The sequence below is a fragment of the Nuphar pumila genome, chromosome 5 (genome assembly GCF_984573655.1).
Source record: "Nuphar pumila chromosome 5, dmNupPumi1.hap1.1, whole genome shotgun sequence".
NCBI lineage: Eukaryota > Viridiplantae > Streptophyta > Magnoliopsida > Nymphaeales > Nymphaeaceae > Nuphar > Nuphar pumila.
In genome coordinates, this window is record NC_143253.1 from 15,225,425 (window position 1) to 15,249,152 (window position 23,728).

General features: G+C 37.9%; 1 protein-coding gene across 2 annotated transcripts in view; it reads left to right on the top strand.

Annotated features, from left to right (window-relative positions):
- Positions 1-23,728, top strand: part of LOC149836903 (ARM repeat superfamily protein) — a 178,948-nt gene that overhangs the window by 32,128 nt on the left and 123,092 nt on the right. For both annotated transcript variants that reach the window (XM_090005654.1, XM_090005655.1), the window contains exon 3: positions 1,415-1,523. In XM_090005654.1, coding sequence (XP_089861780.1) covers positions 1,415-1,523 — 109 coding nt within the window. The remainder of the gene's footprint in view (positions 1-1,414; positions 1,524-23,728) is intronic.

Genomic DNA, 23,728 nt, shown 5'->3' on the forward strand with positions numbered 1-23,728 from the left:
CATGTAAAGAAACAAGGAGTCTTCACACATCTGACTCAAGAGGCACAAATCACAAAGTGCACATGCACAAGTCCACTATAGGACAAGCCAAAAAGCACTAAGGCTTACACAAGCACAAAAGTGCATACAATATCGAAAGAGAGACAACACTTAAAAATAATGAATTTATTCATCAAGGAGCTTCGAAGAAGCTTAGAATACAAGAGGCCCTATGCCCTTAGTTATAGACAAGAGGAGGTCAAGAGGGAGCCTCCAAAATAGACGTTGGGAGGCTCCCAACGACTATGTGGAGGCATATACAACAATGCCTTTACATAAAGAAATAGAAAATATAAAATTTAAAAAGAAGAATAAGTAAAAACCTATTTTCTAACTTGTACAAAATAAATGCCCCTGGTGGGCAACACAAATTACATTATTAATTATAGTTACATATATCTTGAATATATATAACTATATATGAAGTTATACATATAACTTAACAAGGTCTAGTGTCATAGCCTATGCCACAGACACGGATACAAGTAGGGGACACAACACGCATGTTTGGTACAACACACACAGGGATGCGGCCTTACAATATAAATAAATAAATTATCAAAATTCTTAACTAGAGCAATAAAGAATGAATATCATCTTAACTACAAATTCTTGAGCAACAATTCTCAATCATTATGATTAAAAATATTAAGAATAAATATAAGTTTTAAAGTGATGTAATGTAATCAATAACAAACTAAAAAAAACAAAAATAAATACAAAATAAACAATCAAGATCCCAAAATAAAATAGATAAAGATAAGGACATAGTGTTGATTGTGTCCAAACAAGTATCATCATGTCCATGAAGTATCGTGGTGTGTCCAGTATCTTGTCCAGTATCATTAGACGTGATAAGTGAAGTGTCCGTGTAACATGGATTGTAACCAAGGACCAAGGGGTCCATGTTTGAATCTCACAAGGGTTATCCCCCAGCTTACTTATCCAAAAAATGGTAGAATATTATAAAGAGTTGCCTTGGTGTGGTCTAGTCTGCTTCTTCGTGAATTATGTGTCCGTATTATATAATTGTACCATTCTTACTTTTCTATGATTTAGATGTTGACTGATTAAATACTTGAATGCATTTTGTAAATTGGGTGGTTTTCAGTGACTTTTCTGTTCATATATGTCAAGCATTTGACAGATAATGTCCTTAAGGGGTTTGCAATTATTCATTGCTGATAGTATTACTATAAGAAAGCATTCAGGACATTTTATCCTGCTTTAATTTTTATCTTCAAAATATTATGATGTTTGTATTACCTTTTACAGGTTTATCATATCACACTTGAATTCTTTTCTGATATATTACCTTCTTATAGTTTAAGAATGTTCCAGTTTTAGCCTCTAATTTCTTATCTATTGCCTGTAGTGCACTAAATCTGAAAGCTGATGTGCCTGGGCTCGAGAGTTCATTAGTATCATGTCTCGAAATGATATTCAAAACAGAGTATGGGATTTCACATGTTCCACAGTATATGGTATGTTGTATATTAGTATATCACTTTTGCTATTAACTCAAAGGGCTTTTTTCTAGCCTGGATATTATCTCATAAACATATCTGTTATTTCATTTTCTCTATTTATTTCAAATGATTTGGTTGGGTATCAATAATGTTGCCACTGGCGTTATTGCTGTACATTATGGTGGTATCACCCTCTTCTGTGAGGGTGACACAAGTGTTCTATTAGCAATCATATGGTATATTCAAATATATGAAGCTATGCCTGTCTTTGTCCCATCTTACTCCACATTGTAAAGAAATTGAAATTGTTCTTTTGGGCAGCTAACATACACATTCCTCCCCCCCACACACACACACAAAAAAAAAAATCGTCCCACACCCCTCCTTTTGAAAACCTAACCAACTTCTAAAATTGATCAAGATATCAGTTGATTTACATAGAGAGGATTTCCTTTAGCTTGTAACCTACATGCCATCACATGAACATGTCTACAAGGTGAAGAATAATTATTAAAGAAAGAAGAGTCACTCCTGGGATAGGAACCATTCTCTGTGCTTTCCCTTTCTGGTGGCAATTGTGGTAACTATGGTTGATGATGTTGTTAGAAATCCACCCGTACCTGCGTTGAGAAAGAGAGAGAGAGAGAGAAACGAAGAGATGAAAGCAAGAGGTGAGCGGCTGTCACGATTTCAGTGTGAAATCGTGACCTAAACTATTCATTTATAACTTAATTTTTCCAGAGGTTTGGATCCGGGTCTGGTGTATCCAGACCCGATTAAAAAATAACGTATATTGTACACATTTATTTTTACATGGATCGGGTCGGATCCCGGGTTGGATCCTTTTGCACCTTTTTCACCCCCCCTCAAGTTGATCATGGTTTTGGACCATAAACAACTTGCCTTTAAGCATCCAAAAACGATCATTTGTTAACCCTTTGGTAAATATGTCTGCAACTTGTCTTTCAGTACTGATGAATTCAGGTTCAATCTCTTTTTCTTCAACCTTCTGTCTCACAAAGTGTTGGTCAATCTCAATGTGCTTAGCACGACTGTGATGTACTGGATTGAATGACATGTTGATAGCACTTTGGTTGTCACATAGCAAGGTAGTGTGAGAGATCTTTTCTCCTACTTCAGTTAGTAGATGCTTGATCCATGTGACTTCGGCAGTAGCAACAACCATGGATCTATACTCAGCCTCAGTACTTGATCTAGCGATAGCCTTTTGTTTTCTACTGCTCCAAGAGACTAAATTTCTTCCAATGTAGACACAATATCCTGATGTAGATCTTCGTTCGTCAGGATCTCCTGCCCAGTCTGCATCACAGTATACAGTAAGTTCGTGCTCATCTTTGGCATATGACTGTGGTGAATATATCAATCCATCCCCAATAGTCCCTTTCAGATATCTAAGGATTCTCTTGACCGCTTCCATATGTCCAGTACGTGGAGCATGCATAAATTGAGACATTTGATTGACTGAATAAACTATGTCAGGTCTAGTGAATGTGAGGTACTGTAACATTCCTATTATGCTTCGATACCTGGTGGGGTTATCACACAGATCTCCATCATCAGCGCTAAGTTTTTGATGAAGCACACTCAGAGTTCCTGGAGGTTTACAATCTTTCATACCTGCCTTGCTGAGAACGTCTACGATGTACTTATGCTGAGTGAGTGTCAAACCATGAGTCTGGTTATCAACTTCTTCACCAAGAAAATAACGTAGAACTCCAAGATCTTTCATTTTGAACCTTTGACCTAGCAAGCCTTTTACTTCTTGACTGTGAGCTGTAGAGTTTCCTGTGATGATAATATCATCGACATAAATTAATAATAGAGTGGTCACAGTCTGACTTTTAAAAATAAATAATGAGTGGTCCCACATGGAACGTGAAAATCCATGTTTCTGAATCTCTAGCGAGAAGCTATCAAACCAAGAGCGAGATGCTTGCTTTAGACCATAGATAACTCTGTTTAACCTGCACACATGGGTTTTACCATTTTGTTTTTGATATCCAGGGGGTTGCTCCATGTATACTTCCTCCTTCAAATCTCCATGCAAGAATGCATTTTTCACATCGAGCTGACTCAGCTTCCATCCATGTTTAACAACCAGAGAAATAATAATTCGAATTGTTCTCATTTTTACAACCGGACTAAAGGTCTCATCATAGTCTTGCCCTGCTTCTTGAGTGAATCCTTTTGCCACAAGCCTTGCCTTATATCGTTCAATGGTTCCATCTGGCTTGTACTTTATTTTGTAGACCCATTTACATCCGACAACATTTTTGTCAGGTGGTCTGGGAACAACTTCCCAGGTTCCACATTCATGTAAGGCTTGCATTTCATCATTCATGGCTTCTACCCATTTGGTAGAAGTGGCTGCCTGATAGTACATAATAGGCTCATCTTCCTTATTGAGTGCAGTTAAAAAGAGTTGAAGATCTAAGGAGAAGTTGTTATAGCTAACCCACCAGTCAATGGGATGTCGTATGCAGTTTGATTTTCTGACCTCAAGAGTATGAGAAGAAGTTGGATTGGCGACTGAGACATGATCTGAATGACTTGATGCTGTCGGTCTATGTCTAGAATAGACAATACCTTTGTATCTGCCCGGTACTTCCTCTGCATTCTGTGATCCTGACGTCCCAATGTTCTCAAACATCTCTTCTTCTTGTTGCACGCAATCTGAGGAACATGCTTCATTGGAGCCAGCAAAAAGTTCTGAACTCAGCCAAGAATAGTAAACTTCAGTTGGCATGCTCGTTGCGTAAGCTCTGTCATCAAAGTTTTATTCATCAAAGACAACATTTCTTGAGATTCTGATACGTTTGTTGGTGGGATCATAACACCTATATCCTTTGTACTCATCTGCATATCCCACAAACCTACACTTCTGGGCCTTGTCCTGAAACTTGTTTCTCAGAGACTGATCAATATGCACATAGCAAACACATCCAAAAACACGCAGATCATGATAACTAGGATGAGCTCCAAAAAGACAGTGATAAGGAGACTTATTTTCCAGAACAACCATGAGCAATCTATTTATCACATGCACGGTAGAATGGAAAGCTTCTGTCCAGAGGTTGATGGGAAGATTACTGTCATGAAGCATACTCATGGCACTTTTAACAATGTCTATGTTTTCGTTCAACAATTCCATTTTGTTGAGGAGTGTGAGGGCAAGACACCCTTCTTCCTATTCCGTTATTTCGAAGAAAAGAAATAAAATCACAGGATGAGAATTCCCCACCTCCATCACATTGGAAAAATTGAATGGACTCAGAGAATAGATTTTTGACCAAGGAAAGAAAATTTTGAAACAAAGACAAGACTTCTGACTTATTTTTTATGAAATATATTCAAGTGTATCGAGAATAACTATCAACAAAGATTAGGTAGTATCTGCTTCCAGATCCAGAGACAATTGGGGCGGGTTCCCATACATCAGAACAAATAATCTCAAAAGGTTTTGAAGCTCTCTTATTAATTGAATGAAAAGGCAATACATGACTCTTGCATGAAAGACAACTGGAACACTTATGACTGCTCTCATCCCCATTGAGACTTTCTTTTGGAATGAGATTATTAAAGAAGTTTTTCAATAAAATGACCCCCACAATGTCCTAATCGACTATGCCATAAGAATGGCTTATTACATTCAGAAATACTAAAAAACATTAGCATAAAAGGGTGAACATGACTCTAATGAAGGCTTCGAATTCAGATGAACAGGGCGGACATCATGAGATGGAGCTTCTTCAAAGACATACATATTGCCTCGTCTTTTTCCTTCAGCAAATGTTTCCCTCGTGCGTAGGTCTTTGACCTGCACAGAAGATGGGGTAAATTCAACTGAAGCATTATTATCATCAATAAGTTTGGAAACAACGACAATATTTTTTTTGATGCCAGGAGCATGAAAAACGTCAGAAAGAGTAAGAGTAGAATATGACATGGGAATAACAGTTTTTCCAACATGAGAAACAGGATGGTGGGATCCATCTCCAGTGACAATCTTACTTTTTCCAAAATAAGGAATAGGGTTAGAAATTTTACCTACATCGCCTGTCACATGAGTCGCTGCCCCTGAGTCGACAAACCAAGTGCCTTCGTCATTCTGCTTCAATTTCAACTCTGACAAGGCAGATATCAGCAGATCTTTAATCTCTCTACTGTCTCTGGTATTTGCGAATCTTCTTTTGGTTTATGTCTGTGGACCCTTTCCTTTATTTTCTGGATTATGCCAATAGTTCGCCTTGATATGCCCCTTTTTGTTACAAAGGAAGCAAGTAGGGATGGATCTTGGTCATTGTGAATGAGCTAACATGTTTGGAGTGGGAAGCAGACCACGCCCTCCGTATCCACTTCGCCCTTGTCCTCCTCGTCCCCGTCCTTTACCATAAATCACGCCTGTGGCAAAAACTTCTTGAGAATTTGGGTGAATGTGTGTTTCTTCAGAGAATCCCTTCAGAGTCATTTCATATTGGATCAATTTGGCTCGTAGCTCGTCAAAGTTAGGAAGAACAGGAAGACACAATAGTGAAGTGACTATCATATTGTAGTCAGATCCTAATCCACTCAGAGTTTGTTGCACCATGTCATTGTCACTTACAGCACATCCTATAACTGCAAGCTGATCTGTAATGATCTTTATCTTGTTCAAATATTCCATGATGGTCATGGAGTCTTTTCTTAACAACTGAAATTCTCTTTTAAGAAAAACCATCCTTGCTTGAGAAACCTGCGAATACGTCTGAACCAGTCGTTCCCAGAGTTGTAGTGCTGTACAATTGTCGAGAACGACAACAAGGACCTCTTGAGACAGGGTTGAGGTGATGTATGCAACAACTGATTGATCTTTCTTTTCCCAATTGAGAAATTCTAAACTTTTGACATACACGATCGAACTCGCCCCTTGATCATCTTTCTCTTCTCTCGGAGCAAATTCTGGTGGGATTGGGGTGGCTCCATCCAGGTGACCTAAGAGACCTTGGCTCCTTATAAAAGGAATGATTTGCCTCTTCCAAATCAAGAAGTTTGAGGTATTCAACTTTTCAGAAACGAGTTGATTGAGAAAACTTGAAGAAATATGTGATTGGGAGGAATAAGGATCCATAGAGAATGAAATTCAGCAAGAGTGCTCACGAAATGCTCGACCCTTTTTTTTTTACGGCTGTCAGATTCAGAGAATAGAGAGGCTGTTAGATTCAGAGAATAGAGAGACTGAACCCCTTTGTTTGCACTCGAGAAAATTGATATTGAAACTTTCCCACGTTAAATATATTTTCAAACAAGTAGCAAAAAAGAAACAGGAAAGGGAACTTCACAACAAATATATTTGAATATGTAGAAATATATGCGTGGAGGGGATTGGACAAACGATAGCAATAAAAGGAGTCACGCAGGCAATATCCAACAAAAAAAATGAAGGGCACTTGATAGGTCTGGGTTTCAGCCACTCGTTTTTGTTTTTTTTTTTTTTTACGATCTGGGTTCACGTGAATCTCAGATCCAAGAGAGAAGCAAGCCCACGTGCGATGTGGGTACACAAAAAAAAATCAGAAAAGGGAAAAGAACGAGGAGGAAAGAACGAGAGAAGAAGGAAACAAGTAGAAAAAGGAAAAAAAAACTGAATCTCAGATCCAAGAGAGAAGCAAGCCCACATGCGATGTGGGTACACAAAAAAAAAATTCAGAAAAGGGAAAAGAACGAGGAGGAAAGAACGAGAGAAGGAAACAAATAAGAGTAGAAAAAGGGGGAAAAACCTCAAAACTCCGATGGTCGCACCTGCCGGAAACCTCCTTCCCTTTTTTTTTTGCCCTTAGACAGATCTTCGCTCTGATACCATGTTAGAAATCCACCCGTACCTGCGTTGAGAAAGAGAGAAAGAGAGGAACGAAGAGATGAAAGCAAGAGGTGAGCGGCTGTCACGATTTCAGTGTGAAATCGTGACCTAAACTATTCATTTATAACTTAATTTTTACAGAGGTTTGGATCTGGGTCTGGTGTATCCAGACCCGATTAAAAAATAACGTATATTGTACACATTTATTTTTACATGGATCGGGTCGGATCCCGGGTTGGATCCTTTTGCACCTTTTTCAGATGTACAACAGTTAATTACAATGGTGCATATTTATAAATGATGAGCCACTTCTAGATAGGACTCCTTTTGGAAAGCTCCTTGGTACAACTAACCTAGCTTTGTGTTATTATATTTGACTAGATAGCTCATTTATAATAGGGGCGGGCAATGAGCCGGCCCGCTAATGTACCGAGCCGCTGATTGGGCCAGGCCTATATATATATATATCTAGGGGTAAGTGGTAGCTGCCTACCACTTTTCTAGCCTACCACCAGCCTACTGGGCTTTTGAAGGGTTTTTTCTATTTTTTTAAAATCTGACCATACAAATGTGATCTACATACTTGATTTTATAAGAATCGACTATTGGATCGTCCGATTTTGACACACAGGTAGGTTTTTATAAGATTTAGAAATTGGTGGTCTACAATTTTCATAGATATTCAATGCTTAAAAAACATAGTTTTTATTGAAAAAAACATGGTCCAATTGTCATTTCCTAGCAAATTAACCATGCTGACCAAATCCGCAGGGTCAGATTTGTGAAAAACAACTCGGAAACACCTATTCACTGCTGGTAGGCTGGCGGTAGACTAAAAAAGTAGTAGGCAGCTACCACTTTTCCTATATATATATAGTCGCTAGAATATGAGAATTGGAAATATGATAACTACCATGTGAAGTGTGATTTACATGGATTTTTTGTTTCTTTCTCTTAAATCTAACCGTACGGATGTGATCTACATGCTTGATTTTGTAAGGGCCAGCTCTTGAATCATCCGATCATGATGCATAAATGAGATTTTTTTATGGCTTTAAAATCGACGGCTTATAATCGTCATAAATATTCAAGCATTCAAAATCACATTTTTCATCGAAAATACACAATCCAACCGTTGATTCCTAGCAAATTTACCATGCTGAACTCATCTACATGGTTGGATTTGCAAAAAAAGTGTTGAACGTGTTTTTAGTTCTCGTATTTCAGTTCTTATATTCTAGTGACTATATATGTGGTACTTTTATGGTGGTAGACACTTGATTTAGATAGATCTAAGCTCTAACAACAAAATCTAACCGTTGGATCATGTTTGACATATTTTATTTATTATTTTCATGTGTTAAAGTTGACTCAAATATGATGTTTTATGCCATTTTTAAACCATCCTTATTTTCATGAATTGTGAGCCGTTGATTTTCACCGTCTCAAAAATAAAATCTTATGATTTATTGAATATGATAAAACCTTCTTATATAGTAAATAAATCATGCTAAACACATCTATATGGTTATGTTTACCATTTGGTGGCATAGATCTATTCAGACAAGAGTGTGTACCACCGTATGGTATCATGGTACAAAACCACCATATATATAACCTACACACTAAAAAACATGCCAAACCTACCCAATGGAAAATTTTTGGTGTTTTTTTTTTTCAAAATTCTGACTGTACGGATGTGGTCAACATGATTGATTTACTAGAAATCCGACACTTGGATCATGAATTTTGGATAGAAAAAATGGTATTTGGAGCCTAAAAAATGTATGAAAATTGTACGCCGTTGATTTTTGAAACTTATAAAAACCTATCCATGCATCGGAATCAAATGCTCCAAGAACTGATTCCTATAAAAACAAGCATATAGATCACATCTGTACATTGGAATTTTGAAAACACAAACTAAAAATCCAATAAAACGTGTGCTGAGTAGGTTTGGCTTGTTTTTTAGCGGGTAGGTTTTCATTCCTCTCTCTCTCTCTCTCTCTCTCTCTCTATATATATATATATATATATATATATATATATATATATATATATATATATTCGGGCCAGCCTGTGTTGGCCCACTTCGGGTCGGGCCGAGATGGTTTGGGCCTGGGTGGGGTCGAAAATGAATGCCCAGGGGGCAACCGGGTTGTTGCCCCACCCCTAATTCATGTCACAAATAGGTTTCAGTTTAGTGCCACTTCTGTACATGCTCATTGTTCTTCACATTGTTTAGTACATTAGGGGGTCTATGACTATACTTGGTTTCTTTTGATTTCATGGGCTGTTGTTGGTTACGGCAGTGATGATGGTTCTGATTATTTTCTGCACATCATCTATTTATAAAGCCAAAAAAAATCATGTATGTTGTGAGCAACATCATTTTCCAGGAGCTGTCAAAGAATATTGCGATTGACACTTTTGATGGTTTTGCCACTATTCTTGCATTATACACTAGTTGAGTTAACAATATATTTTTTAATTTTCACTTTCTCCTTCTCAGACCATGAGTTTTAGAGGATTGATGCGTGGTGCCTGTGTGCATGTATATGTATTCATGTATATCTATGTATGTATGTATGATTGAGGAGTAGGTGTCTACCAAAGTTGGGAACCTACCACTAGCACATGGGGGTTTTCTGGGTGTCTTTTGCAAATCTGTCCCTGCAGATGCTTTCAGCATGGTCGATTTGCTAGGAATCAATATTTTTTCAATGAAGAAGCATGATTTTTTAAGAACCAGGCAATGCAAGAGCCGATTCCTACAAAATCAAGCACGTAGAACGCATCTGTATGGTCAGATTTAAGAAAAACACGAAAAAGAATCCTTCAAAAGCCCTGTAGGCTGCGGTAGCATAGATTGGTGTAGGCAGCTGCCCTCTAATCTGACCGTACAGATGCATTCTACGTGCTTGATTTTTCAGGAATCGACTCTTGCATTGTCCGATTCTGACGCATGGATAGATTTTTATGAGGTTTGAAAATTGACCGTTTACAATTTTTATAAATATTTAAGGCATAAAAAATCATGTTTTTTCATTGGAAAAACATGGTCGGAGTGTTGTTTCCTAGCAAATCAACCATGCCGAACGCATTTGTAGGGTCAAATTTGTGAAAAACAACCTGGAACCCCCCCTCCCCCCCCTTTCGCTCACGGTAGGCAGGAAACAGAGTAGGCAGCTACCCTCTACACTCTCTCTCTCTCTATATATATATGGGTAAATATTGCTACTAATAAAGGTATAGAACTATTGAGTAGACCCTATACATGCTATCTACATGATTTGTTTGATAGGAAATGACTTGAATCATATAATTGCGACATGTAAGTAGTTTTTTTAAGAGCTTCAAAAATCCACGGCCCACAATGTACCAAAACTTAACAAATCAGCATGATTGAAAGTTTGATCCTTGGCAAAGAAACAATATTGAATGCATATATAATCGGATTGAGTCAATCTGGCTTGCACCTATGATTTCCAGTTCAATATTTCTTACCGTCATTAATACTAAATGTTTACCTTATATATGTGTAAGAAAAATAGTGGCTAACCTAGTGGGTTCCAAACCCCTAATGGAAAACTCTAATTTTTTACTATTTTTATTATTTTTTGGGGTACATCTGACCCTCCAAATGTGATCTACATGTTTGGTTTAGTAGAAACCGACACTCGGATCATTTTCTTCTGATGTGTATATTGGATTTTCCAGGGGTTGCAAAACCAAATGTAAAAATTTTTCAACCCTCAAAAAGTCATCTTTTTACATAAAAACAAGTGATAGAAGGGTCGATTTCTACTATTTTGACCATGCTGTGCAACCCACGTACAGTAGCCAACATTTTCCCATATATATATATATAAATATGTGCTACCATGATTGTTTTTTCCCCTCGTGATGTGGGTTCTTCATATCATCTCCAATTCGACACCAAGATAATTTTTATGTCCCTCTTTGACACGCTTCCACACAAATCAACCTTCCCCCTCTTGTAAACAAAAAAGAGAAAAAAAAAACAGATTTTTGTCATATTTTCTCTTAATTACTTTTTTTTTTTAAAGTTTATTTCTTCTTAACAGTTTTAAAAGCTTAGTAGCAGTTTCATTGATCACTTAAGGTGATGACTTCAGCCCCATCATATTCTTGCATAATGTTTTTTTGATAGTCTAGCTGGGTACCAGTCAGACCCCCACTAGTTATAAAATGTACCATTGGGTTTTGAACTTGCAACATCTGAACACTAGGTGAAGTGCACTAACCGCTCCTACCAAACAAGCGGAGCTTCCGTTGGTATATTCTTGCATAATTGGTGTTAGTGTTTCTCAATTTATTAAACTATGAAAATTGTTAGGAACCTCTATAATTTTTGAAATTATCCACAATTATTCAATAAATATCAAATATTACCAATGTCCTGGAGTTTAAATTTATAAAACACCCCTAGAACATTTAAGAATTGCAAAAAGCCCAACACTTAAAAGCATAGTCACCTATATTGTTCAAGGTAATTTCTCGGCGAAGGTTTTTCTCCGAGAAATTTCTAAAGGTGGAAGGGAATCTCAGAGCTTAAAAAATTGAAAAAATATAAATAATAGTAAAAAATAATATGTTTTCTATTATCTTTCTTATAAAAATAAAAAGAAACAAGTTCTAAAAGTTTTTAAAGATACAAAAGAAACAAAAAATAGAAAAATGAACTTAAAATATATAAAAATAAGTTTTTTTTTAAATATTGCAAAATTATCATGACATTTTCGTTTTAGTGATATTTTGAAAATATCGTGAGATTTTCTTGATATTATCGGTTACCTTAGAATATCAGAATTTTTGGCGATAATTGCAAAATATTGCCGATATCAGTGATGCAACTTAAAAGATAAGTTGTGTCAGGTTATGAAAATTTAGAAGGATACTTTTGGGTAATGCACACCTTTTATTGGTATACTTTTAACTGCACTAGAACCTTGATATGCAGAAAAAAATGAGGTTATAGGATTAAGCTATTTCCATCTAAGTAGTCAAAAGCAAGGTTGTATCATATCGTTACCCATATCGGTCGGGTCTAAAATAAGATACGTATTGTATCGTATTGTAAAAAAATCGTAAAATTTTAATAAATTTTTTTCTAAAAAATTCAAGAAATTATTAGAAATCAGAAAAAATTCTAAAAAAATCATTGTTAAAAGTAATATTCATATGTCTTGAGGTGGTCATACGTAATTAAGCATAATTATGTATGCCTACTTGTAATTGTGTTACACCTAATCACCTCTTTAAATAGGTGATTAGGGTTAATGAATCGATAACTCTCTCTCTCTCTCTCGTCTCCTTGAAATCGAACCTAGGGCTGAAAGAAAACAACATGGTATCAGAGCGGGTCTCCCTTTTGGGATGACGCTGCTGCCGCTGAACATGAAGAAGGACTGGATGCTGTAGATGGGGCGATGCTGTTGAGAAAAACAAAAACAAAAACTGTGCTGCCGTGATCGTGTTTTTTTTGGTGAGGAGGTCACTTACCTATCGTGATCGTGTGCTGATGTTGATCGTGGAGAAGCTGTTGAAACTGTGATCGTGTTTTTTTTTGGCGTGGAGGTCACTTACCGATCGTGATCGTGTGATGGTGTTGATCGTGGAGAAGCTGTTGAAATTGTGTACTGATTGTGGGTTGAAGACGCTGCAACTGCTGATTGTAGATTGCGTCTGAAGACATCGACTGGACCAAAAATTTTATAGATCAAGGTTAGATTGTTTTGATATCGTCTTGGGTTTAGAATTATTTTTAATGGACACAGTTGAAATATTGCAGTCGGCGATCAGATTTAAAAATGGGGATCAGTCACTGTTGAATGTCTGGGAACAAATATTTGCTTTGAAAGATTAAATGGTAGTTGTTTTCAATCTCAAATTGATAGTCGTTTAACCTTTGGTGTCGTGGTAGTGATCTGATCACTATTCTAATCTGAAACAAAGTATGCAGGAGATTATTGTTTCACAAACATAGTTGGTTGACTATTTTTTTTTTGGTTGCCCCGGGTAAAAAAATAAATAAATTTTACATGGCTGAGTCACGTGCTTTAGATAATCATAAAAAAGGAGAGGCCATTGGTGAATATAAGGCCTTTGCAAATCCATTTTCATATGGATGTTCAGTTAAGCTAGATGATTCAAATTATGCGAGGTGGTCTCACACCTTCATAATGTCTGTTTTCGGTCATCGGAAAAAGCATGTCTTGTTGGAATTGGAGCCTACTGAAAGAATAGGAAAATATGCCACCTGGGATGAAGACAATGACACCGTGATGTCATGGATAATGAACAATGTACAACAACATATAGCTGATGGACTGATTTATTACACCTCAGCTAAACAATGTGGGACAATCTCCGTGATACATATTCTCATGAAACTAATGTGAGTCGTATTCTACAAGTTGAGCAGGAGATTTATCAGTTGCAACAAGGAGATTAGATTTTAGCGCAATGCTATGCCTCAGTTAAATATGCTTTTGAGAGGCTAAATGCACACAAACCCTTATGCTGCACCAAACAGAAGATCCATCAGGAGCAGACTATGGTTGCTCGTTTTCTTACAGGGTTGTCATCGGAATTCTCGGTTGCCAAAGTCCAAATGCTAACGAGTTCTGATGTTCCTACTCTAGCAGAGTCCTATAATCGTCTGAGTAGGCTTGCCATCACTCTTCCTCAAACTCATTCTGAATCACAGGCATCTGACCTAACAATCACCTCAAGTCGTGGAAGAGGTACTTTCTTGAGTTTTCGAGGAAGAGGTCGAGGTCGTAGCGCTGGAGGTAGAGGAAGACCTCAATGTACATATTGTTGTAAAATTGGACATCTTGAAGATAGGTGCTGGGATAAGACTGGTCGACCTCCTATTCCATCACCTAAACCGAATGCATCCAAGGCTCAAGTTATTAATCTCAAGGCAGAGAACCACACTACTGTTAAATTATGTAATCAAACTTGTAATTTTGCATATATATTTTATATATATAAGGTAATACATATACATATATATAATATATGTATATGTATTTACCAATTATATATATAAAATATATATATTCCTAGTAAGGGTAGTTTAAGAATTTTACACATATTCTTTTTCGAGAATATGTTTTTGTATTTATTTTCTTTTTCTTTTTTCTTTATTCCTTTTTCTTTTTACATTTAATGCACTGTACTTGCATTGGGAGGGGCCCAACCCACTAGTCGTTGGACCCCTCCAACGGTCACATTTGTGACCGTTGGAGGGGCTCCAACGACTATGTGGAGCCCCTCCCAAGGCCTTCTCTAAGCCCTATATATATGGGCAGCTCCTCTTGTATTTTCTCAAGGGATTTGGGATTATAGCCCAACCTCTTTAGTTGTTTATGAATCTTATGAGTGCATTTGCACATTTGTGATTCGGTGTGTTGTGCTTGTTGTGCACAAGTGTTCTTGGGTGTGTATGTTCACACATTTATTCTCAAGGTTATTGCGTTATCAACTAAAGTATCTTGTTGAAGATACTTTTACATGGTATTAGAGCCTCGTTGAAGAAGAAGAATTGCGATTCGCCTTCTCTTGCATTCCTCGAAAAGCGTGCCTTCAAGTTTTTTAAAACCAAAGAGGATCACCTTCTTCGAGCAATATTTTAGGAGCCTCTCTTGTCAAGAAAGACGCGAAAAGTAATTAAGGTACGTACTATCCCTTGCATTCTTTCCTCTCTAATGGGCGAAAAAGACTCCCATTTCTCTCTTGGGTTTAAGCTTAATGGCTCAAACTATCATGTTTGGGCCGGTAATATGGAAGCCCATATTAAAGGAAAGGGGCTTTGGGGTTACGTTCATGGATCCATACCGGAACCGGAACCCAAAATTACCATTATTGAAGGAGGGGATATTAAGATCCTTGAAGGGGATGAAAGACAAAAGGCCCTTGAAGAGTATTCTAAGAAACATGATGATTGAGAAATGAAGAACTTCAAGATCTTATCTTGGATTTTTTCATCTGTTGAGACCAAGATAAACGCCAATATCATCAAATTTAAAAGGGCTTTCGAAGCTTGGGTATATCTTGAGAAAATGTACACCTCAAGAGATCTATCCCACAAGTACTTTCTCCAAAAGAGGGCTTTGACTCTCCAACAAAATGACATGACCATTCGGGAGTACTTTGCTGAATTATCCTCTATTTGGGACGAGCTCGCAATCCTTGAACCTAAATGGAGTGGTGAGACAATCGAATTAAGGCACAAACAACTTGAAGAAGACCGGTTCTTCAAATTTTTAAATGGCCTTAGACCCGAATTTGAACAAGTTCGGTCCTCTCTTCTCTCCGCCTTCACATCCCCCTCACTTGAAGATGTTATCACCAAGCTAAGTGGTGAAGAAACCTGTATGGGGATTGGCAAAAATAATCCTAGCATTCTTGTTACTTCCTCTACTCAAGAAGATGGTGAAATGGCTAATGCCGTGTCAAGACCGGGAAATAATATGAGGACCTATAGACCTTCTCATTTCAAGAATCAAGGTCAAGGAGGAAATGATCGGTATGGCAAAAGAGACTATAGCAAAGTGACTTGCTATCATTGTAAAGAACCCGGACATATCAAACCTTTGTGTCCTAAATGGAAGAAATTGATTGCAACGACTATGACATCTCAAGTTGAAGAACGACCTTCTTCATCAAGTGAGTCTTTTTCTCTTCAACAAATCGTAGAAGCACTACAACCTCTTCTCAAGGGAGGTACTTCCGGAGCCGCTATGTCATCCTCTTCCCCCGGTAAGTCATCTTGGCTTTTAGATTTCGGGGCATCCTTTCACATGACCCCTAGCTATTACTCTCTTTCAATTTTTTCTAAAAATTCTTTTCCATCCTTTGTATCAACCGCAGACGGAACATCTCTTGAGATTAAAGGAATAGGTAATTTTGAAAAACAAGACTTCTTTGTTCTAAAAATTCGTTTTATCCCAAACCTTAACCTAAATCTTCTTTCCGTTTCCCAACTCTCGGACCATGGTTGCGATATAAAATTTTCTTCTAATAAATGTTGGATACAGGATCGCCAGTCCGGGAGATTGATTGGGGAAGGCTCTAGAAGAGGAGACCTCTACTACGTAGATTTTCTTCAAGTTCCCAAGAGTCAATTTTGCAACGTCGTCCAAAACAAAGATATTCATGTATGGCATAAGAGATTGGGTCATCCCAATATAGTTAAAATCTCCTATTTGCCCTTTGTTAAACATCTTTGTAAAAGTGACTTTTTGTGTAATGAATGCATTCTTGGGAAGATGAAATGTTTGCCTTTTCCTCAAAGATCCATGTTTACGACAAAACCATTTGAAATTGTCCATTCCGATGTATGGGGACCGGCTCCGGTAATGTCAAAAGGAGGATTTTCATATTATGTGATCTTTGTGGATGACTATACTAGGTTTTGTTGGATCTATTTCCTTAAACATAAACATGAAGTTTTTTCAACCTTTAAAAGTTTTCACATGATGATTTCAAATCAATTCAATGGATGTTTAAAAATCTTTAGGTCTGACTCTGGAGGAGAATACCTCTCAAATGAATTTAAGAGTTATCTTGAAAATTTTGGTATTCTTCACCAAAAATCTTGTCCGAAAACCCCTCAACAAAATGGGTTAGCCGAACGAAAGCACAGGCACATCATTTTAACAACTAGGACTTTGCTCATTTCTCAAAACATTCCAAAAAATCTTTGGGCTGAGGCAGCCCTTACTTCTGTCTATCTCATAAACCGACTCCCATCGAAAAATTTAAACAAAATTTCTCCCTTTGAAAAACTGTATGATAAGGAACCTGATTATAGCAGGTTAAGGGTCTTTGGGTGTAAATGTTTTGTTCTCACTGATAAGAATGACAAACTTTCTCCTAAAGCCATTCCTTGTGCCTTTCTTGGTTATTCTGAAACCCAAAAAGGGTTTCGTTGTTATGATATCAAAAGTGATAAATTGTATGTTTCCAGAAACGTGAGTTTTTTGAAAAATATTAGTGGATTTGAACGTTGTGACCCCCATAATGAAAATATGGATTATTCTTTTTTATTTGATTTACTGAATAAGGACGATGATACTAGTGATAATGAGTCAGATCAAAGTAACCCAAATGAATTTGAAACCGAGGAAAACATCTCCTTGCCTCCTTCGTCACATCAACCTATTGAATTACCTAGAGACCCTATCACCTACTCTCATAGAGATCAAAACAACTTTAGGAGTGCTCTTGACAGATATAATGATGCCAGTTCCAGTGCCCCTCAGAATGAAGTGATCCCTCGTAGAACTGAGAGAAGTAGAAGGCCTCCTTCTAGGTTCATTTCCTATGACTCTTTTTCACCAAGATATAGAGCCTGCCTTAGTGCCATCCACTCTTATATAGAACCTAGAAATTTTGAAGAAGCACGAAAGTGCCCTGAATGGATTAATGCCATGGACAATGAACTTGAGGCTCTAAGAAAAGCCAAAACCTGGGAATTTCAAAATCTTCCTAAAGGCAAGAAAACAATAGGGTGCAGATGGGTCTTCAAAGTAAAAACTAAAAGTGATGGATCCCTTGAAAGGTATAAAGCTCGCTTGGTTGCAAAAGGATATAGTCAAGAATATGGTATTGACTATGAAGAAACTTTTGCTCCTGTAGCTCGTATGGTCACTGTTCGATGTCTTATAACCGTTGCCTCTATCAACAAATGGAACATCTATCAAATGGATGTGAAAAATGACTTTTTAAATAGCGACTTAAGCGAAGAAGTTTACATGGATGCTCCTCCTGGAATGGAGACTCCTAAGGGAAAGGTGCTTCGTCTTCAGAAAGTACTCTATGGCCTAAAACAAGCTCCCAAGGCTTGGTATGATAGATTTAACTCTGTTATGATTGAAAATGGTTTTTCCTCTTGTTTTACTGACACTGCTCTATTTGTTAGAAAATCCAATGCAGGGATTGTAATTTTACTTCTGTATGTTGATGACATGCTCATCACTGAGAGTGATTCTAATGGGGCTAAGCGTATAAAATCTATCTTAAAAGATAAATTTGAAATGTCTGACTTGGGTTTTCTAACTTATTTTTTTGGGAATTGAAGTAGCATACTCTCTTAGAGGATATTTCTTATCTCAAACTAAGCTTGCTTCTGAGATCATTGACAGGTCAGGTATTACAGATGAGAAGCTTTGTGAAACTCCTGCGGTAGTAGGAGCAAAGATGAAAATTGATGATGGGGTTCCCCTTTTGGATCCTACACCTTATAGACAGCTTGTAGGATCTCTGATGTATCTGAGTATTACCAGACCAGATATATCCCATGCAGTCCACACTGCAAGTCAGTTTCAGCATGCGCCTACATCTGTTCACATGAGTGCCATCTTACGAGTTGTAAGATACATAAATGGTACTCTAAATAAGGGAGTTTTTATGTCCTCTTCTTCTGACTTAAAATTGATTGCTTATACTGACTCGGATTGGGGAGGTGACCCAAATAACCGTCACTCCACCACTGGTTTCTGTGTGTTCTTAGGAGACTCACTAATTTCGTGGAGATGCAAGAAGCAACAAAAAGTGTCGCTCTCCTCAACTGAAGCTGAATATCGTGCCATGGCAACTACTACCATGGAGATTGTGTGGATTCACCAACTGCTAGAAGACATGGGGATCAAAATTGAAGGACCCACCAAGCTATGCTGCGACAACAAGAGTGCAGTCTACATTGCAAAGAATCACACCTTTCATGAGCGGACTAAACACATCGAAATGGACTGTCACTATGTTCGTGAAGCATATCTCCGAGGAGTTATTGATCTCCCTTATGTCACGTCCGAATATCAGTTGGCAGATTTCTTTACTAAAGCCTTGTGCGCTCCGCGGTTCAACTTCCTTCTTGGCAAACTTTCGGTCATCTTGCCCTAAGTTTGAGGGGGGGTGTTAAATTATGTAATCAAACTTGTAATTTTGCATATATATTTTATATATATAAGGTAATACATATACATATATATAATATATGTATATGTATTTACCAATTATATATATAAAATATATATATTCCTAGTAAGGGTAGTTTAAGAATTTTACACATATTCTTTTTCGAGAATATGTTTTTGTATTTATTTTCTTTTTCTTTTTTCTTTATTCCTTTTTCTTTTTACATTTAATGCACTGTACTTGCATTGGGAGGGGCCCAACCCACTAGTCGTTGGACCCCTCCAACGGTCACATTTGTGACCGTTGGAGGGGCTCCAACGACTATGTGGAGCCCCTCCCAAGGCCTTCTCTAAGCCCTATATATATGGGCAGCTCCTCTTGTATTTTCTCAAGGGATTTGGGATTATAGCCCAACCTCTTTAGTTGTTTATGAATCTTATGAGTGCATTTGCACATTTGTGATTCGGTGTGTTGTGCTTGTTGTGCACAAGTGTTCTTGGGTGTGTATGTTCACACATTTATTCTCAAGGTTATTGCGTTATCAACTAAAGTATCTTGTTGAAGATACTTTTACAACTACCTCCTCCAGCGATTCAGTTACTCTCAGTCATGCAGAGTATAATGAACTGATGTCTCACCAGCTTCCCAGTTTGAGTGCCCCTATGCCTGTTGCTGATGTGGCATGCTCTACAGGTGATAGCCTGAGTTATCAAGGTAGTAGATGGATTATTGATTCTGGTGCCTCTAGACATTTGTGTGGGATTTCCTATAATTTTTCTAAGCTACATCCTATTGCAGAACCTCGCAATGTTATACTTGCTGATGGGAGATCTTCTCCTGTTGTAGGCCAAGGAAACATTCCTATATTTCCCACACTTCAATTGACTAATGTCCTTCATGCTCCTTCATTTCCTCAGAACTTACTATCGGTCAGTCGTATTGCTTAGGAGAATAATTGTAGGGTGATATTTGATCCTGTGTGTTGCATTTTTCAGGACTTGCTGACAGGAAAGCAGATTGGTGGAGGCCATGAGGAAGGTGGTGTCTATTATCTACATCAGCCGGTTGGATCCATGAATTCTGTGTCTGAGCCATCTTCCAGTACATATCAATGGCATCTCCATCTTGGTCATGTTCCTTTGCCAAAGCTTCGTAGACTTATTCCTCAGATTTCTCCATCTGATTCATTCCAGTGTGACGTCTGTCAATTGGGCAAACATCACAGAAGCTCCTTTCCTTCTCGTCAGAGTCCATCGAGTCAAACAATGTTTGAGATTTTGCATGTTGATGTATGGGGACCTAGTAGAGTACCTAGTCGGTCTCAGTGTCGTTATTACTTAGTTATTGTTGATGATTTTTCCAGATTGTCATAGGTTTTCTTAATAAAAGAAAGGTCTGAGGTTGCCTCCATTCTTATATCTTTAATTATTGAAATAAAAACTCAGTTTCAGTCTCTCGTCAAGACTATTCGCACAGATAATGCTCTTGAGTTCAAATCCAATGAATTGTTACAATTTTATCGAAGCCGTGACATTCGTCCTCAAACTACTTGTGCCCATACATCTCAGCAAAATGGCGTTGCTGAAAGAAAACATAGGTATCTTCTAGATGTAGCTCACACCCTTATGTTGCAATCAAATATGCCACCCTCATACTGGGGAACACTGTTCTCACCGCTTGTTATCTCATTAATCGTATGCCATCTTCATCTTTGGAAGAACAAATTCCCTTGCACATTCTCTATCCTAACGCTCCTTTGTTCCCAATTTCTTCCAAAGTATTTGGATGTGTTTCCTTTGTTCATAAACTTGGACCTAACAGTGATAAATTGTCTGCTCAAGCTATCAAGTGTGTATTTCTTGGATATCCGAAAAATCAGAAAGGCTACCGGTGCTATGATCCCATCTCCCGGCGAGAGTATGTTAGTGCAAATGTATCTTTCTTTGAATCTGTTCCTTATTTTTTTACCACTGCATCCAGACTTCATGTTGAACAGGGTGATACCCTGCCTCTTCCCATTCCTCCTCTTCCTTTGGTGTCATTTTCTAAGTCTATCTCTCATTCTTAGTCTCTCACATTTGCTCGATACCAGGATCCTCCTCTTGTGTACACTCGCAGATCACCACTTGAATTAGCACCTACACCATCGCCTTCTTCAGAAGTGAGTTCTCCTGAAAATATTACGATGTCTAATGTTGATGATGACAGACCTATTGCTCTCAGAAAAGGTAAAAGGCAATGCACATTACATCCTATCTCCAAGTTTGTTACTGAGGCACGACTTGGGGTTCACATGAGGAATTTTATCTCTGCTTTATCTGCCACTTCTGTCCCACTTAATCATCAACAAACATTATTAGATCCTAAGTGGAAGCAAGCAATGCAGGTCGAGATGGATGCCTTGCTATCATGTGACACATGGAATTTGGTTGTTCCTCCCACTGATGCAGATATCGTTGGATGTAAGTGGGTCTACACCATTAAGTAAAACTCGGATGGCTCAATTGAAAGGTACAAGGCCCGGTTGGTCGCTAAAGGGTATACTCAAACATATGGAGTTGACTTTTTTGAAACCTTTTCTCCAGTAGCCCGTCTTGGGACTATTCGGTTGGTCATATCTGTAGCTGTCCATTATGGATGGAGTTTATGTCAGTTAGATGTGAAAAACACCTTTGTAGAAGGGAGCAGCCACCTGTAGAGAGAGAGAGAGAGAGAGAGAGAGAGAGAGAGCTGCACAGAAAACTAAATCACGTTTGTTTAGATTAGGGCTTCTCTCTATATTAAATAGAGAGAGGCAAAAAGGAAAAATTACATCTAAGTCCTTATGAGAACAAAATTTCAGAAAACCTCTAATATAAGAGAACTTAACCTAAAACCACCTATTCTCAACACTCCCCTTCAAGCTGGAGCATAGATATCAATCATGCTCAGCTTGTCACAACATTTTGAGAAATTTGGCCTAGCAAGAGGCTTTGTAAACATATCTGCAACTTGGTCTTCCGACTTTAGGTATTTGGTAGTGATATGACCAGCTTGAATCATATCTCTTACATAGTGGCAATCAACCTCAATGTGCTTTGTTCTCTCATGAAAGTCAGGATTGTTTGCTATATATGTTGCCGCTTTGTTATCGCACATCATGATAATTGGAGAGGAAACCTTCACCTGGAGATCATGAAGAACAGTGCGAACCCATATCAATTCAGCAGCTGTTTGGGCCATAGCCTGATATTCTGATTCTACACTCGACCTGAAAACCACATTTTGTTTCTTACTTCTCCATGAAATCAAGTTGTCTCCCAAAAACACACAGAATCCTGTGGTAGACTTTCTATCTACTACAGATCCAGCATAGTCAACATCAGAATAAGCTACTATCTCCAGAGTTCCACCTTTCCTGAACAATAACCCCTTTCTAGGAGAGGATTTTAGATATCTGAGAATCATTATGACTGCATTCCAGTGTACCTCAGTTGGTTTGTCCATAAACTGGCTAACTTTGCTTACTGCTAAAGCAATATCCGGTCTGGTCACAGTTACATATAATAACTTCCCTACTAGGGAGCGATAACTTTTGCTATCAATTGGTTTTGACCCTTCTTCAAACAACTGAACTTTATGGTCCATGGGAATATTTGCTGGTTTAGCTCCCAACATGCCCGTTTCCTTTAATAAGTCGAGAACATACTTCCGTTGAGACAAAACCATCCCTTCACGGCTTCTAGCAACTTCTATACCCAGAAAATACCTGAGTGAACCAAGGTCTTTTGTAACAAAGTGTTTTTGAAGATGAGCCTTTGTGGCTTCAATAGCTTTCACATCATCTCCTGTAAGAATGATGTCATCTACATATACCACCATAACAACTATGCCAGAGCTAGTTTTCTTTATAAAAAGTGTATGATCTGCTGCTGATCTATTAAAGCCAAAGCTTGACATCACTTCAAACAACTTTTGAAACCATGCACGAGGACTTTGTTTCAAGCCATAAATCGCCTTTCTCAATCTACACACCTTTTGACACTCCCCCTCAACCTCGAATCCTGGAGGTTGTTGCATGTAAACGGTCTCAGATAGATCCCCATATAGAAATGCATTTTTCACATCTAATTGGCACAAGCTCCAACCATGCTGAACAACTACTGAGAGAACAAGACGGATGGTACCCATCCGTGCAACAGGAGAAAAAGTTTCAAAGAAGTCAATTCCATATGTCTGAGTATACCCTTTCGCGACTAATCTGGCCTTGTACCTTTCAATAGAACCATCAGATTTGTACTTTATTGTATATACCCATTTACATCCAACAATGTTAGCATCTGTTGGGGAATCAACTAGATCCCAGGTATGCTGAGATACTAAAGTTGTCATTTCTTCTTGCATAGCCAGCTTCCAGCGAGTATCAAGTTCT